The sequence below is a fragment of the Fukomys damarensis genome, unplaced genomic scaffold (genome assembly GCF_012274545.1).
Source record: "Fukomys damarensis isolate Sample0158 unplaced genomic scaffold, DMR_v1.0_HiC HiC_scaffold_24, whole genome shotgun sequence".
NCBI classification, from domain to species: domain Eukaryota; kingdom Metazoa; phylum Chordata; class Mammalia; order Rodentia; family Bathyergidae; genus Fukomys; species Fukomys damarensis.
In genome coordinates this window covers 7,412,928-7,428,599 of record NW_022900936.1, presented here as the reverse complement: position 1 = coordinate 7,428,599, position 15,672 = coordinate 7,412,928, and the positions used below count along the sequence as shown (strand labels likewise).

At 53.2% G+C, this 15,672-nt stretch overlaps 1 protein-coding gene across 1 annotated transcript; it reads left to right on the top strand.

Annotated features, from left to right (window-relative positions):
- Nucleotides 1–458: 458 nt before the first annotated feature.
- LOC104853393 (carbonyl reductase [NADPH] 1-like) lies at nucleotides 459–2,351 on the top strand (the record flags this gene model as incomplete). Its single annotated transcript, XM_033755940.1, is given in 3 exon segments — nucleotides 459–810; nucleotides 1,902–2,206; nucleotides 2,208–2,351. Coding segments are annotated over 3 exon segments (735 nt in total), but the record flags the coding sequence as incomplete, so codon positions are not given.
- Between the last annotated feature and the right edge of the window lie 13,321 nt (nucleotides 2,352–15,672).

The window sequence follows — 15,672 nt, the reverse complement described above, 5'->3', positions numbered from 1 at the left end:
GGGCGGACGTGCTGGTCAACAACGCGGGCATCGCCTTCAAGAGTAAGGAGTTGGGGCGCCCATAGGGTGGGCTGTGCCTGCCTGACCCAGATTCATGAACACAGTTTATGTGTGACTAAGGTTTAGGTCACCTGGGTCAATTTTTTTGTTTATTTGTATTTGGTACCGGGACCTTGCGCTTGGGAGGCAGGAGGCAGCACCACTGAGCTAAATCCCTGGCCCATTGGGGTCAATTTTTAACTGATTTTGAAATAAAAGACCCCCAAGACGCTGCTGGGCAAACCTCACCCAGGCTCCCACATTTCCATGTTACAGAAATAATAGAACATTGTTAAACCAGGAGACTGACCTTGGTGCAACACGGTAAATTCACACTTCCCTTGGAATTGATCGGACTTCACACTCACTGTTTTTCAAAAAATGAAATCCACCCCAAGGCTACTATTTGTTAAATCTGTTGTCTTTCTCACCTAAAAGAGAGAGATCCCACGCCCCATCATATTCAAGCAGGAGTGACAATGAAAACAAACTTTTTTGGTACCCTGAATGTCAACATGGGGCTGTTTACTCTTAATAAGACCCATGGTAAGTCTGGTGCTGACCTGTCCGCACCCACCGGGATCTCATCTCCAGGCCCTGCTTCCTGTCCCTCTGCAGCTGCCACTGCACCAGCCTCCTTGCTCTGTTTCCACCCTGCAGGAGTGGTCTGCTGCTTTCTCCTCACTTCTTTGACTATGGTGCTCTCTGTCCCCCTGCGCTTTGCATCTGCCTCTTCCTGCTCCTTCAAGTCTTGGGTCAAAGGTTTCCTCACATAAGCTCTCAATTCTGTTACACTCTGTGTTGGAGGCCCTTGGGACTCCATCCTATCCCTCGTCCCTGCTCAGTGATCTGATTCAGGATGCTGGAGCCTCTACTCCCACCAATTCAGTAGAACCACTTGCCCTAAAGCGACTCAAACATAGTAGCTAGAACGCCGCCAGAGACCCCACACATATGTATGTGTGCCTTTCCATCATCTCCTGTTGTCTGAATCAAACATATCGGGACAGTGCTTATCCTTCTCCCTAAGTCGGCTCAGAATGCACCAGTAACCCGCTGGACACCTTGCTCTGCACTTTCATAATCACTTTCCTGGTCCTGATATTGTGCCCACTGAGTGTCTCCAGGGTCTGGCTCCTCCCAGACTCTACAACAGGTTTGATACCTACAGCAGGTATCAAATTGCACATTGCAAGCCATCCTGAGACCTGCCTCCCTGAGTTGTTCCCTTTTCCAGGCTTCTCCATACTGTCTGCCTGGGTACCCCAGCCCAGCAGTCCCTTAGCACGGTGCATAGCCATCTCCATAGTCTGACCCTGCCTAGCTCCAGGCTCATTTTACCTCCCACTGACGTGTTCTGTCACATATTATTGTGTTTCTTTTATTATCGACTGTTCTAGTACTTGCCCCACATACATAACAGATGAACCACAGCTCATTTTACGCACCCACAAAGGCAACTGGGCACTTTAAAAATGAATTAATGTTGTGGTTTAGGTTTGTAAACTTACATGTACACCTTACTCTCAACTCCTGTTCTGTTTCCCATCCTGTCCTCCCAGCAGGTTCTACCAGTTCTCAGATTGTGTTCACTAGGACCTCAGAGGGCAGCTGTTTTCAGTGTCAACCTGACACCTGCCCAAAACCTGAAGGCTGGAATGGAGTTCCTCATGTGCCCATACCAGTCTGTATTCCTCTTAAAAGCCTTCCTGCTAACGTCTTTGAAATGGAAATATTCTGCTCTAAAATCCCAGCAAATTTGTGACTCACCATACTTGAGTACACCTCTCCACTTCAGCACACACGATGTACTTCAGGCAGCGGTGAACGTGTCAAGCACATTGAGTCTCGTTGTCCCTAAGAGGTGCAACAGAAGTTCCAAAGTGAGACCATCACCGAGGAGGAGCTGGTGGGGCTCATGAACAAGTTCGTGGAAGACACAAAGAACAAAGTGCATGAGAAGGAAGGCTGGCCCAACAGTGCGTATGGGGTGACCAAGATCGGTGTCACAGTCCTGTCCAGAATCCACGCCAGGAAACTAAATGAGGAGAGGAGAGGGGACAGGATCCTGCTGAACGCCTGTTGCCCAGGGTGGGTGAGAACTGACATGGCGGGGCCCTCAGCGACCAAAAGCCCAGAAGAGGGAGCAGAGACCCCCACCCCACCCCACCCTGCTGGTGCTTGGCTCAGAATCTGGGGGGCCTCAAGTACAGTTTATCTCGGAGAAAAAACCCGAACAATGGTAAACTCAACTCACCTCCATCTGTGGTCCCATTTTGTACCATGGCCTGATATAACCCAATTAAAGTGTCCAGAATATCCCTTTCCAATAAAAAAAAAAAATCCAAATCACCAGGTTAGTACTAGTCTACCACTAATCTAATGGAGTAAGCTACTCACTGAGTGAATACTAATTGTATGAAATCTTTTCAATATCCTCTGTGATATAGGGAGAGAAAAGGGAAAATTTCTGGAAATAATTAATTCAAATCAGTTCTTTCTGAATGCCCATTTCTGCAGGTGGTTTTCATGCTGATCCAACTTCATCTCAGAGGTACAATCAGCATTAAAATGAGGTCAAGAGAAGAGACAGTGTAGCTCAGGGCTCAGCAAACTCAGGAAGACACAGTCAGTGCCTCTCTGTGCCACATGGTTTGTAGCAGCGACTGACAACTGCTGTGCTGTGACAGGAAAGCAGACACATGACAAGCCAGGAGCAGAGCTGGACCTGACCCCATATGGTTAGCAAAAAAGAGGACACACCAGTGGTCACATGAAGTTTTCAGAAAACTAGGGAAATGGTCAGAACCCACAACTGGGGCAGAAGTGTGGCACAGGTGAAAGCACTATATGTCCATCACAGCTGCTTTCCTGGCAGTGCCCATCCTGTACAGCGATTTTCAAACACCATGGCAAGACACCATCAATCACCTAACCAGTCAGATAAGATGAACACATTGCAAATTTCTAGGAATTGAAAAACAGGCAGATACTGAAGCTTTGTGCATGCTTGGGCCCGGTTTATGGAAAATACTCCGGGAATGCATCAAACTTGCATGAGAGGAAAGAAACTGGCAAAATCAACCTCATGCCACAAAATGTGTCAAATAGTGGAGACCAAACAGAATGGTACATCAATCTTAATTTTTCAATGACTGTCATGTTAGGAATATGAAACAACAGTAAGATAAGCCACACAAAAGCAAGAAAAACCACAAAAATGGTTTTACTACAGCACACTATTTATAGTTTTCTGGATGAACTTACAAAAAGTTCACAGTGCCTTGTGTGAAATGACAGGGGTGCAGCCACACGTGACAGCCAAGTCACGGTGTTGCTAGCGAAGGTTGTAACATTTGTTTAATGTTCCCTTTTGGCTCCGTGAAGCTTATCCATCTACAATGTCTAAATAAGTCAGGCTGAGCTAGAGAACAAACTCGTAGGACTGAATCGTTGCTTCTAAGCAGTGCAATTGGTTCATCATAAAAAGGGGTAAAGGAGCCCACAAAATTAACATAAAGCTACCTTCTCTGGAGAAAAACAAAAAGTAAAACAAGATAAAGAGCAGCCATCCCGGTCCAGCTGACCCTGACAGTGACCTCCATTCTCAGGGCCTCATACTCAAACCTTGGCAGGGGTGGGACAGCAGCGACGAGCCACTGCTTCCCAAGGTTTCACAGCAATCCAGCTGGTACTTCTGCACCTACGCGTGCTGCAAAATAGGGAACCAGGACGAGACTTCGATTTGCCAGTGTGCATTCCGCCACTGAGGGACAGTGTCCGGGCTTTTATTCTCTACAGAAGCCGCAGGAAAAAGACAACTTGAGTACCCATGGCAGCCAGCTACTCCAGAGAGAGCAGTGCTGAGCGAGGGTGCCTTTCACTGTGTGGGGTCCCAAAGGATGTCATCCATGTTTTTTCTAAAACAAGCAGGGTTTCTGGACAAGATGGGGTCTTAGCAGTTTTCCTCATACTGCTGTTTGTTTGGATGCTATATAAGATCATAATTGGCCACTGCCCATCCCAAAAACGATGGATGGGCCACCTGCCTACGTTAAAATATCTCTGTACCCTTACACCAACAGCCTTTGTTAAGAATTTGTACTTGTATTCTCCTTTGAGCCACTAGCCTATCAGGATTGTTGTGCACCCCTTTGATGTACCCCCAAATCAGAGGATGAAACGTAGAAGCGAAAGAGACTCCACCTTGTACCTTAGCATAAGTGATTCCATCTGGACTCACCTGTTGCTGAGCAGTAAACAACATGTTTTGCCAAAAGCCTGAACAACACCCAAACCTGGTAACTCCAGATGGACTCAACTCATTTATGGCAAGAGACAATAAAGTAAGGACTGCACGCCTCGACTGGAGTAAGAGCAGACGACTTCAGACCATTGACGTTTGTCTTGGGATCGCATGTCCACAGGCGACCAAACCATGCTGTGAGCACTGACCCCCAGGCTGAAGATCATCCAGCCCCTCTGCCTGAGGCTCACCTGACTCCTGGGACTGTGACTCTTCAGCTTGGCCTGCAGCCTCGCTGGGTGATGCAACTCCTCACAGAGCTCTGGACTTAATATGCACTTTTCAAAGTATTTAATAAACCGTGTAATTCACACAGCAATCTGAATGTGTATGCTTGTGTGTGTTGTTTGGACCACTCCTTCATCCCTTCTGAGATCGAGGTGAGGTGGTTCTTCCTGAATCACTGTTTTTCACAAATCTCACGATAAAACTGATGCTCCCAAGAGAAAATCACTGATGCCAGGTTTTTCAGTTTCCCTTCCCCTTGTTTCAGCCACGGGGTTAAGAATGTGGCAGTGGGAGTTAAACCAGGGAGAAGTTACCTCAGTCAGACACCCGTGAAGGTCAAATGCCTGGCGTGGCTGTGGGACAAGGCAGAGAGCAGGCCGCAGGCCAGAGATGCAGGCCCGTGTGTGGCCTGCGCTTGCCTGGCCGCCTGGTCGCCATTGTCACTGTGCTGCTGAAACAAAGCACCAAAGACCAAGCATCTCCACAGGAAGGGAACTTTCTCTCCCCAGCTGGGGAGGTTGGGAAGCGCGAGCCGAGGCCGCTCCTCCGGGAGGGCCTGCTTGCCACTGAGGCCTGGTTCCTGAGCGCCTTCTCCAGGGGACTTTGGGCCATCACCTCACCGAGTCCCCAGGTTGGGATGGGCTCATTCAAACCTCAGCACAAACCTACAAGGAAATCCAGGCAGTGAAGGAACGGTGAGCGTTCCCCAGTGTTTCTCATCACTAGGTCTGAAAAGAAAAGCGAGGTTGTGGACCCAAGGAAGAGCCTTTCCTTCTACCCTGTGCGCAGGCAGGTAAACACCAGGACTCCTGTGGAAATCAGGGCCAGGAGCCTCAGAAGCTAAACCTAGCGCTCTGTGCCGCCCCCTGGAGGAACTTCCGCGAACGGAAGTCAGCGCCCGGTAGGGATTCCACATACTGTAGGGATAAAGCCAGCATACTGTAGGAAACAGGTGTTTGCTGAGCAGAATTACGGTAGCCATGATGTGGAAATAGCCTAGGCGCCCATGAACAGATGAAAAGGTCACACGTATACACAACGGAGAACTATTCGGCTGTAAAAAAAGAATGAAATTAGCCTGACAGGAAGGCACACACCTAAAATTTTGCCCACGCTGTGCAACTCGGGGATTTTGCTAGGTATTGTCTCAAAATTAAAAAAAAAAAATTTTAAGGTCTGGGATGTGGTTCAATGCGCTGTTCCTGTGTTCAACCCCCATTACCACAACAAAACAGGAACAAAACTATGTAAATTTCAAGAAATGGTTGGGATTGGAGATCACCGTGTTTGTCCAAATGAGCCAGTCTCAGAGACATGTATGGCATGTTTTCCTTAGAATGTGAACTCAGAAAAAAATTAAAAAAGAAGGCATAAAGGTAGAAGGCAGAGCTGGGGATACAGCTTAGTGGTAGAGTGCTAGCCAGGCGTGCACTAGGCCAGGGGTTTAATCCACTGTACCAACAACCCAAGCACGACAAAAGCAGAAGACGGCAAGCCTACTGGTCAGTGCCCCGCATCCAGGTGGTCTTCCCTCCCGAGTCTACAGACAACGTGTCAGTCATCCACAGACATGCGGGAAATGCGCTCCACTGTCACCGGGCCTTTCTCAGTCCATTAGAGGTGACATCCCAATTTTGATCTGTCACAGAGAGTAGAGTGGGGACTAGAAAGAGTGAGGAAGGGACAGGGAGAGGAAGGCCAGCAGGTGTCACCTGCACTGAGGTGTTTTATAAAGGACAGGAGAGGAGTCCACAGCTTCTCAGCACAGAGATGATACTCTGGGGAGAAATGCTCACTCTCCTGATTTCATCCTGACACATGTAAATGGAATGAATTATTCCTATGGCTACCCATAGATATATACACTACATACCAGAAATACAGAAATGAAATCCCTGCAAATGCAAAGCTGCCAGGATCTCCTCGCAATGGGCCCTCGGGTCAGGAAGAAAGGCTTTTTCTGAGCACAGTGAGGGAGGCTCCCTGGCTGATGCCACACAGCCAGGCCTGATCGGGTGAAGGCAGCCGCCCAGGGCCAGGGCTGAGCCTGGGTTTCCCCCTCGGTGGAGAGGAGCACCGCGGGTATTTTGTCCCATCCCCAGATCCTGAGGGACACTGCCAAGGCAGGATACCTGTCCTCCCTCTCCTGGGTCACGGGGCTGCACCGACCCTGCTGGGACCAGGCTGGGCTTGGGGGGGCGCTCACATGCAGACCCTCAGAAGCTTCCAGTCTTTGATCCCGGCGGCAGGGAGGACCCAGGGAAGTAGAGCCTGATCCCGCTGGACGCCAGCACAGGGCAAACACTGCACCCAACTCCAGCAGAGGAGGAGGCCCAGCTGTCCCCAGGTCTCTGATCCTGTGGCCCTCACCAACCCTGGAGCTTAGGCACACACTGAATCAGGCAACGCTGTCCTCAGCCCAGCCCCAGCCCCACAGCTCTGGGCCCTAGGCGAGGAAAGCTGGAAACAGGTTGGGTCCTGGGTGCAGGAGACTGAGTGTCCAGAGGTGAGCGAATCCCACCAAAGGAGGCTCCAGCCACACTTGAGGCCTCAGCCTTACTGAGAAGGGGCTGCATTTGGACCTGACAGAGCTGGGTCCTTCCCTTGTGACCCACTCCATCCTGAGACTGGAGCAGCCTGAGGAGGGGGTGGAGAGCCTTGGCCTCCCCATTCTTGGGCAGGGAAGAGGCAGGGAAGAGCATGTTCCAGCACTCAGAACTGCTCTGGTCACTCTGTGGGTAGGGGCAACCTCAGGGCCTTTGCACATGCTGGTCTCTGTGTGAGTGGTCTTTCCCTTGCTCTGCTACCCCGGCATCCCCATGCCCAGCTTCCCCTGCAGCCCTTCCCCCTGCCATCATCAGTACCTGGCCCTCCTCCCAGCAGCACTTGCCACTCCTCCCACCTGTGTCTGGACCTCCGGTGCCCCTGTCATGTGTGTGCTAGAAGCTAGGGCAGCCTTGCACAGGGCAGCTGCTGCACAAGTGTGTGCTAAGTGAGGGAAGAGAGGCCTGGTGTCCTCCAGTGAGCAGGGTTGGGGCTGGGGAGACGGGAGCTGGTCCCCCATCCCGAGTGGACACACTCAGACCCTCAGCTCTGATGCCCCAGGGAGGGAGGACTGGATGGGCCCAGGTCCCCGGAGAACAGACCCGTGGGCTTCGCCTTTCACCCCGCCGTGCGCCCTCCTGACTCTGACGCTGGAAACCTCTCCCCGTGCCTGGACAGTGCTGCAGCTGTGGCCTGTCTTCAGCAGTCCCCTCACCCACAGTGACCACGTACCCGTCCAGACACACTCCGCCCTGAGGAGACGCCAGAGAGCTTGCAGACTCCCCAGGGCCCAGCCGAAAGCCTGCGTTTCCCTGGAACTGCCAGGACAAACACCCCTGGACTCGGGGTTGGGGACGTCCCGATGGGGCCATCGCCAAGGTAGCCCAGCTCCGGTGAAGTGCTGCTCGTACGCCTGACCCCGCAGCAGCAGCGCTCAGCCTGGCGGCCCTGTGTGCGGGGTACAGGGACTGACCCCACCCCCACGCTGCCTTACAACAAAGGGGTGCAGAGTGCGTGTCACGGAGCAGCAGCTAGGGCGCGGTGGCCACGGTCTCCCTCCCGGACCCAGGGCTGACCGGGAGCTGCAGCTGCCCAGGCCCTAGGGGATCGGACCCCACGTCACCTGTCCAGGACAAGCTTTGAGTCCACTCCGCCCAGCGAGGCCTCTGATGGTGCACGTGCCTTCCACACCCCTGGGAAACGACCCAAGGTGAGCAGTGTGAGTGGGGCGTCTGCGGCAGCTGAGCTCTGCCCAGTCCCCGCCTCTCCAGGGCCCGCAGCCCGGTGGGGAGTGAAAGCCTGCCCTGGCCGGGCCGCCAGGGCCAAGACCACAGTCAAGCTGGGGGAGAGGACACTGAGTCCTCCTGCCCAGCTGGCTGGGCCGGCCCCTGCCTCCGAGCACCCACACCCAGCACCTGCTTGTTCTCCTGCAGCAGGGACAGGATGGGGAGGCTGGGAAGGGTGAGGCTGGATGTGGGGTGCAGTGGGGCCCGACCGCAGCAGGCTGTGCCACGGGACGCGGCTGTCACGCTGTGCTGGTCTCCACCGGGAGGACAGTGGCCGGGGAGAAGCAGCAGCCACACAGTCAGCGTCAAGGGACAGGGAGCCCGGCAGAGGCTCCGCTGCAGGTGACCCCCCCAACTGCCACCACCGAGAAGTGGCACAGGCCAGTGAGCCTGCTGGTCTGCGGAGCGTGGGGGTCCCTTGCACTGAGAATCTGCCCTCCGGGGCCCTTCCGGTTGGAGAGCCCCGGCTTCCTGGTGAGAGGCCCTTTCTAAGCTCCCCCATCCGGAAGCCCTGGCTCTGTGGGCCTCCACACCCCATCCCACTGCTGTCCGGGTGGAGAGGGCTGTGCACACCGCTCCCATGGGCCGTGAGGGCCTCGAGGTAGGGCTGGGCCGACCTCAGCCCCACATGTGCAGCCGGCACCGGCCGGCCCGAGGGAGACCAGGCTCCTGAACGAGGGCTGAGTCTGGGTGGATGGGCGGCCGGGCGCAATCCCGACCTCGGGGGCTGATCTGGACCCCGTCTCACCTGCATCTGGTGGAAACAGAGTGGATTCTGTGCTCCACGAGCAGGGGTCTCAACGGAGTCCGCTTCTCAGCCTGGGGTCAGCACACCTCCTATGGTAGCCATGGCAACCAGAAACCTCAGGAAGAGGCCAGGCTGCAGGTCCCACTGCCCCTGGGCCTAGCAGGGAGTCACCACGGGAGGCGTCAGCCTGGGGCCTGTGGCTGCACGGGGAAGCCAGAGGGGTCGGGCAAGGGTGCACACTCACACTCACACTCGTGCACATATGCTCACACCACAGACGCTCCTTACTTGTGCCTGCTCACTTACACTACCGCATCCGAGCTCCTCCCCTGTTCCCACGCACATTATCCTCACACACTAAGCCACTCATCTCTTCACACCTCTGTGCACACTCACCTACCTGCTCACAGGTCCCCTCACCCTCAGGTGTTCACACTCACGGCCAACTCACGCTCTCCACTCGTGTGCGCCCACTTGCACCTCTTCCCATCCTCACACCTGACACCTATGCGTGCACACTCACCTTTCACCCACCAGACATGCGGACACACACACTCACACACGCTCACACCCTTCTGGTATGGTTTGGATCACACCTGTCCCCCAAAGGTTCATTCCTTCGTCAGAGGCTGGGCTTTGGAAGGTGACTGAGTCCTAGAGCCCTGTGCTCCTCCACGGACCGATTAACCCACTCTTGAGTTCAAAGCTCAGTGTACAGAGGATGTGTGTCCATGGGGGCCTGACCTGGAGGGTGGATCCTGTCCCAACCTCTTCCTCTATCTCACTCCCGGCTGCTGTGAGTTGAGCGTCTTTCCTCTACCACACCCTTCCGCCATGATGTTTTCTCCTTGTAGCCAGCTGACCGTGGACGGACTGCACTCCGTGAAACCATGAGCCAGGATACAACTTTCATTGTTTAAGACGCTCATGTCAGGTGCTTTGTCCCAGCAAGGGAAAAGCTAGTACAACCTTAGACACACAGACACTCATCCAAGGTGAAGGCCAAGGCCAGTCGGAGGACCTTCTAGTCCTTGCTCCCTGTAGCTGTCTCATTTCTGCTCCTCATTGCCCGGGGGCTGGCTCCCCAGGAAGTGCCGCCCTCTGGGTCACACACACGTCCCCTGTGTCATCTGAGCCGCCCCATCTGCAGCTGGACACCTGCGCCTCTCTGAGAAGATCCTGAACACACCCTTCAGGGCACTGCAGAAGCAGCCAGGCACACGCACAGCTGAGGGAGACAAAGGCCTGTCCCCGAGCAGTCCCTGCGAATGTCCCAGGCATCTGAGCAGCGTCCCGGCTCCTTGGTGAAGGGAGGAGGTCCCAGGCCAGGGAAGGGCCCTCCCGCCTGCCCTCAGAGGTGGCGCCTCTTACCTCGGGACATCTGGGAGTCTGAGGCCCTGGCCACAGGATCCTCTGCACGCAGACCCCTCCCACAGGGTCCTGAGAGTGCCCTGCAGGAGAGAGGGCCGGAGGAGCACACTGAGTTGTTCCCCAGGGCCTGGGGTGGGGAGACAGACAGAGACGGAGCTCCAGTCACACTCAGTGCCGCCCCTGCTAGCAGCTGCCCTGACCTCTGCCTCAGGAAGGGGAGACTGAGCCCTGACAGGACGGTGGCACTGCCCACAGCCAGCAACGGGGCGGGGCTGAGACAGGACCCAGGCCCGGGGGGCGGGAGAGGCCTGCGCTCTTCCCGCTGTATCTCTCGGCCTCTGAGTGCCCCGATCCTCGGTGGAGATGGAACCCATCACGCTCAGGTCTGTGAGCGTGCACACGTACATCTCAATTTCTTCTTCATCTGTGAGAGTTTTGCTGGTTTGGTTTTGTTTTCATTACACAGTGTAAATAACAGCCAGTTTCCTGACCTCCAGGGTTTTGATGAGAAATCTACTGATGATCTTCTCAGGACTGTCGTGAACCGGCGACGCAGAGCACTGTCCCGCAGTGCCTCAAACCTGAAAGAGCAGCGGGGTGGAGATGGGGCAGAGAGAAAGGAAGGACGCCAAGACAAGAGTCTGATCAAGGCGACGTTTATTGCCGGCAAGCACCGGCCTTTTAAAGAGAAAGGCCGAACTATTATGGGCTAGGATCACCATAGTAACCTCAACACCCGCTCCACGGGAACGAGGGTTCACACGGGCCTCAACACCCGCTCCACGGGAACGAGAGTTCACACGGGCCTCAACACCTGGTCCACGCAGCCCGGGACGCTCGCACTCTGCACAGCGGTCCCAGCGCGCCTCGCCCGCCTCCCACGCCCCTCGCCCGGCCCTCGGGGCTGTCCGAGTTTCTCCCGTGCAGGGTCAAAACAAGTTTAACACGTGCAGTCCTTAAAAAGGAACAAATGTTGTCTTTCAAAAAGCCAGTGGGCCATGGCTGGCTTCCCACACAGGACATTAGGATGAACAAAGTCTTCTGATAGCCTCAGAGATGCTGATGGTTTGCCTTTCTGTATTTCATAAACAGAACACTGTTTTATCACATCAGTGAAGTCTCAGCAGCATTTTGAGACGTCACAATTTAAAGGAAAACAGTCTTTAAAAATGCATTTTAAATAAATTTAAGAATAGTTTTCAAACCAGAATGAAAAAAAGATATTAAAGTTTTCTACGGGATTGAGTTTACAAGATACTAAATATTCCCCATGAAAGCATAAATCATGCATCAGTGACTGAGGGTTATGCAGGCCTCTGGGTGGTTGGCTGGGCCCTGGGCTGAGGGCACATGGCTCTCTCCTCCCTCGTGGGCCAGTGGGCAGCAGCACAGATCCTGGAGCATCCACTAAAAGCAGGGACAAGTGTCCCTGGGTCCTTGTGCTGAAAACACAGCTTATCAGCAGCTGATCAGAACAAAAGCAGCAGAAAGTCCCTGCTGCCACCTGGAGGACAGTTCCCTAAGGAATCCTGATGTCCCCAGGGCGGCAGAGGAGCCAGGCAGGGCCACCAGGAGAGGGACCCACTGAGAATGCCCAGCAGGACCCCAGACACATCTACCAGGTGTCCTGACTGTGTGTGATGCCAAGGGACACAGGACTAGCGTCTTCTCTCACTGCCCACACTGGCACCCACGCTGCATGTGATTCCTCTGGTTTCCCAAATTCAGACCCCAGCAGGTACCCAACTAAGGCCCCACCAAACCTCCAGAAGCAATTTGAAAATCCTTTCCCTGAAACCAGTGGACTAACATTATCTTGGGACTTTTCCACACAGCCTCCAGCTGCTCGGTTTTGGTGGATTAACAAATGGGCAGCGTGTAACGCCCAGCTGAACTGAATCCTCACGGTTGGGCGTGGAGGACCCACCTGCGGATCATTAGCAATAGCCATAAAAAGAGAACTGGAGAGGAAGATGGGGGCTGTTGACTTTCTAGGAGAAGCTTGCCCTGGATGGTTTTCCTGATGTATACGTGGCTGTTCTCGGAGGAGGAGGAGGAGCTCAGAGCTTCACGGTCTCTGGGAATGGCTGCTGTTCTCGTCAGGGGAGCTCTGATCTTCTGAGCATCACTTCCGGGCTCCATATAGATCCTCGGCCTGGGGGCACAAATTATTCACCCCACCCATGTAGGTTTCCTGGCTTCCACCGCTGACCTTCGGGCCTTTCAGGTGCAGATCCTCAATACAGACAAACATGAGACACTGCCGGGCTCTAGGCCACTGGCTGGACTCGTGAAGGACACTGCCTTGAACTCTACACCATCAGCTGGGCTTTGTGGGACACTGCTGGGATCCAGGCCCTCGACGGGATTCTTTGGGCCTCTAGTGGGTGGCTAATCTCTTGTACATTTTGGTTCTTGACTTTCTGGGTATATATCATAAAATAATCCTAAAAATGATGTGCCCTGCTATGGCGAGCCATTATGGTGAGCCTTGTCCTCGTTCTTTCAGGTTTAGGACCCACAAACCGGAAAGGAAGAGGACAGAGAGACGGGAGGCCCCTTTCTTCTCAAGTTGCTTGCTTGCTTTATTACCGAACCTCTTCCTTTTATACTTTCCAGCTGCACGGGAGCGAGGGCTGCACGGGAGCGAGGGCTGCACGGGAGCGAGGGCTGCACGGGAGCGAGGGCTGCACGGAGCGAGAGTACCGCCCACACATTCCAGAGGGAAACAATAACAACCATTATGGGTTACATCTGCGACCAGCTGAACTCGCCCGTGGCTATGGGCGAGAGCACGTCCGTGCCAGCGAGGTGACTCAAAGTTCAATCATGGCTAGGCCTGTGTCAAGGCTCACCACAATGGCTCGCCATACCCTGCATTAAATGTATTCTCTGACTAAAGCCATGACTACAACATCAATCTTTCGAAAAACATCGATTTTCAATAAAAAATGCAACTGCCATCTCTAAAATCCCATACACTCACACATAAAGGAATGAACTAACAATTCTCAGCTTGCAACATTTGGAAGGAACATAAACACCTTTAATACTCGAACATAAAAGAAACTAGCCAGGTATGGAGACACACACGTGCATCTGAGGACTCAGGGAGGCTGAGGTCAAAGGACAGCAAGTTCAGGGCCAGCCTGGGCAGCTGGGCCACTGATCCACCAATGAGTCAAAATCCACACGACAAAACAGTTCAGGTTGCAGCTCAAGGCACAGGCCCTTGGTCCAAATCCTGGTGACGAAGGACCAGAGTACTGTGCAGGAAGAGCCATGGGACTCAGCAGAACTCTCAGGGAAGCGCTGCTGGGCAACCACACACGCCCGGCACCGTGACAGGCTCAGAGCCGAGGGGAGAGGAGGCTGCAGCAGGGAGATCTCCATGGGCATGAGCCCCTCAGTACAGGGACAGAGCCCAGGGCCTGTGCATGCAAAGCACGCTCCACATTGGAGCTGCATCCCTGGCCCTGGGGGAGGTGATGAGGCCACAGCAAGTCCTCAGCTTCTCCAGACACCAGCTGCGAAGGACCCGGTGTCTCCTTCTGCTTCGTGCCAAGGCAGCAACAGCCCTCTACCTGGCTTCACAGGGCTTTCACACTGATTTACCTGAGAGGAGCCACTCGATGCCTCCGCCTCAGATAACAACCTGCTCTGCAGCGATTTTCTCCTTCAGCCAACAAGGACTAAAGAATCACTTCCAAACAGCCCCTTCTCCAAGTTAACACGAAACAAAGCCAGTACCAAAGTCCCACTAATCATTGGTCTCCAGCACAGAGCAACTTGCCCTGGTCATCACCTCCCCTCACTAGCAGGGCAGCCTTCTGTGTTTGCTCCTCCCTGAGCGGGACCGTGCAGACAACTTCACAGAAGTGTGCAGGCATCCGGGCCAGCACCGAAGGCTCAGGCTTGAAAAGGAGCTTCTCCCTTTGGGTAGGACTGCTGCTCCCCGGCACCTCTTGTGGCTGGGCCTGTGATTGTGCCAAATCCCCAAAGCTGGCCTTTCTGGGTACAAAACCCATTAATTGAGGTGTCCTCTGAAGATCCCTGAGCCTGCACCCTTTGACCGAGCCTTCTCTTTGGGGAGACAAATGCACAGAGGTTGAGCAGGTTACTCAGGTCACACTGCAAAGTGGGACTCAAGATTGCACTTGCGGCTCAGGATCCTAAAGACCACAATCACTGCTCCCCCAGAATTTAGTGCATGTAGATCACAGCTCAAACACAATGGCCCTGGACTCCAACACGGTGCACAGCCTTCATCTGTGAGGTGTTAGCAGGACATGATCCCAGCTCTTCATTTCGGTACCGAGTGTGGCAGCCTGAGAATCACAGAGAACAGGACAAGGCCAACTCAGCCTGAAACCATCAAACAAATGGACTTCACAGATATCCATAGTGTTGCATCCAAAAACAGGATGCACATTTTCTCGGGAGCACATGGAACTTTCTAAAATACACATGTCTTAGGCCATAAAACGGTGACATCACTACAAATGAACTGAGAGAATCCCCTGCAGTTTAATGGATCATAGTGGATGAAAACCAGAAATTACTAACAAAATAAAAAACAGAAATCATGCAGACAGATGGAGATTAATGAATAAACCCTGAAGCAATCAATTGGCCCAGAAGATACCAGTTGAAAAATTTAACAGCTCCTAGAATGAAATGATTATGTAAGCACAACATACCAGACTCATCAGACACAATGAAAGCAATAGAAAGAGAAAATATTATAGTGTGAAGGCTCACATTGAAAAAATAGAGTCCTGCCAAATAAATAATGCATACTTTAAGGTCCTAAAAACAAGACTCATCCAAATCCAACACTAGTAGAAAAGTAAATTACCAAGATGAAAACGAAAATCAATAAAATTGACCCTAACTAAAGATTTTACCAGGATTTTGTATAAGAACCACTGTCAAAAGTTTTCCAATTGTTTTGAAATTTAAAAGGAAGGATGTCGCGAGCCGCGACGTCAGGATCCTGCCAGCAGGTCCTAAACCTGAAAGGATGAGGACAGAGAGACGGGAGGCACCTTTCTTCTTCAGTTGCTTGCTTTATTACTGAACCTCTTCCTTTTATACTCTCCAGCTGCATGGGAGCGAGGGCTGCACGGAAGCGAGGGAGCGAGGGAGCG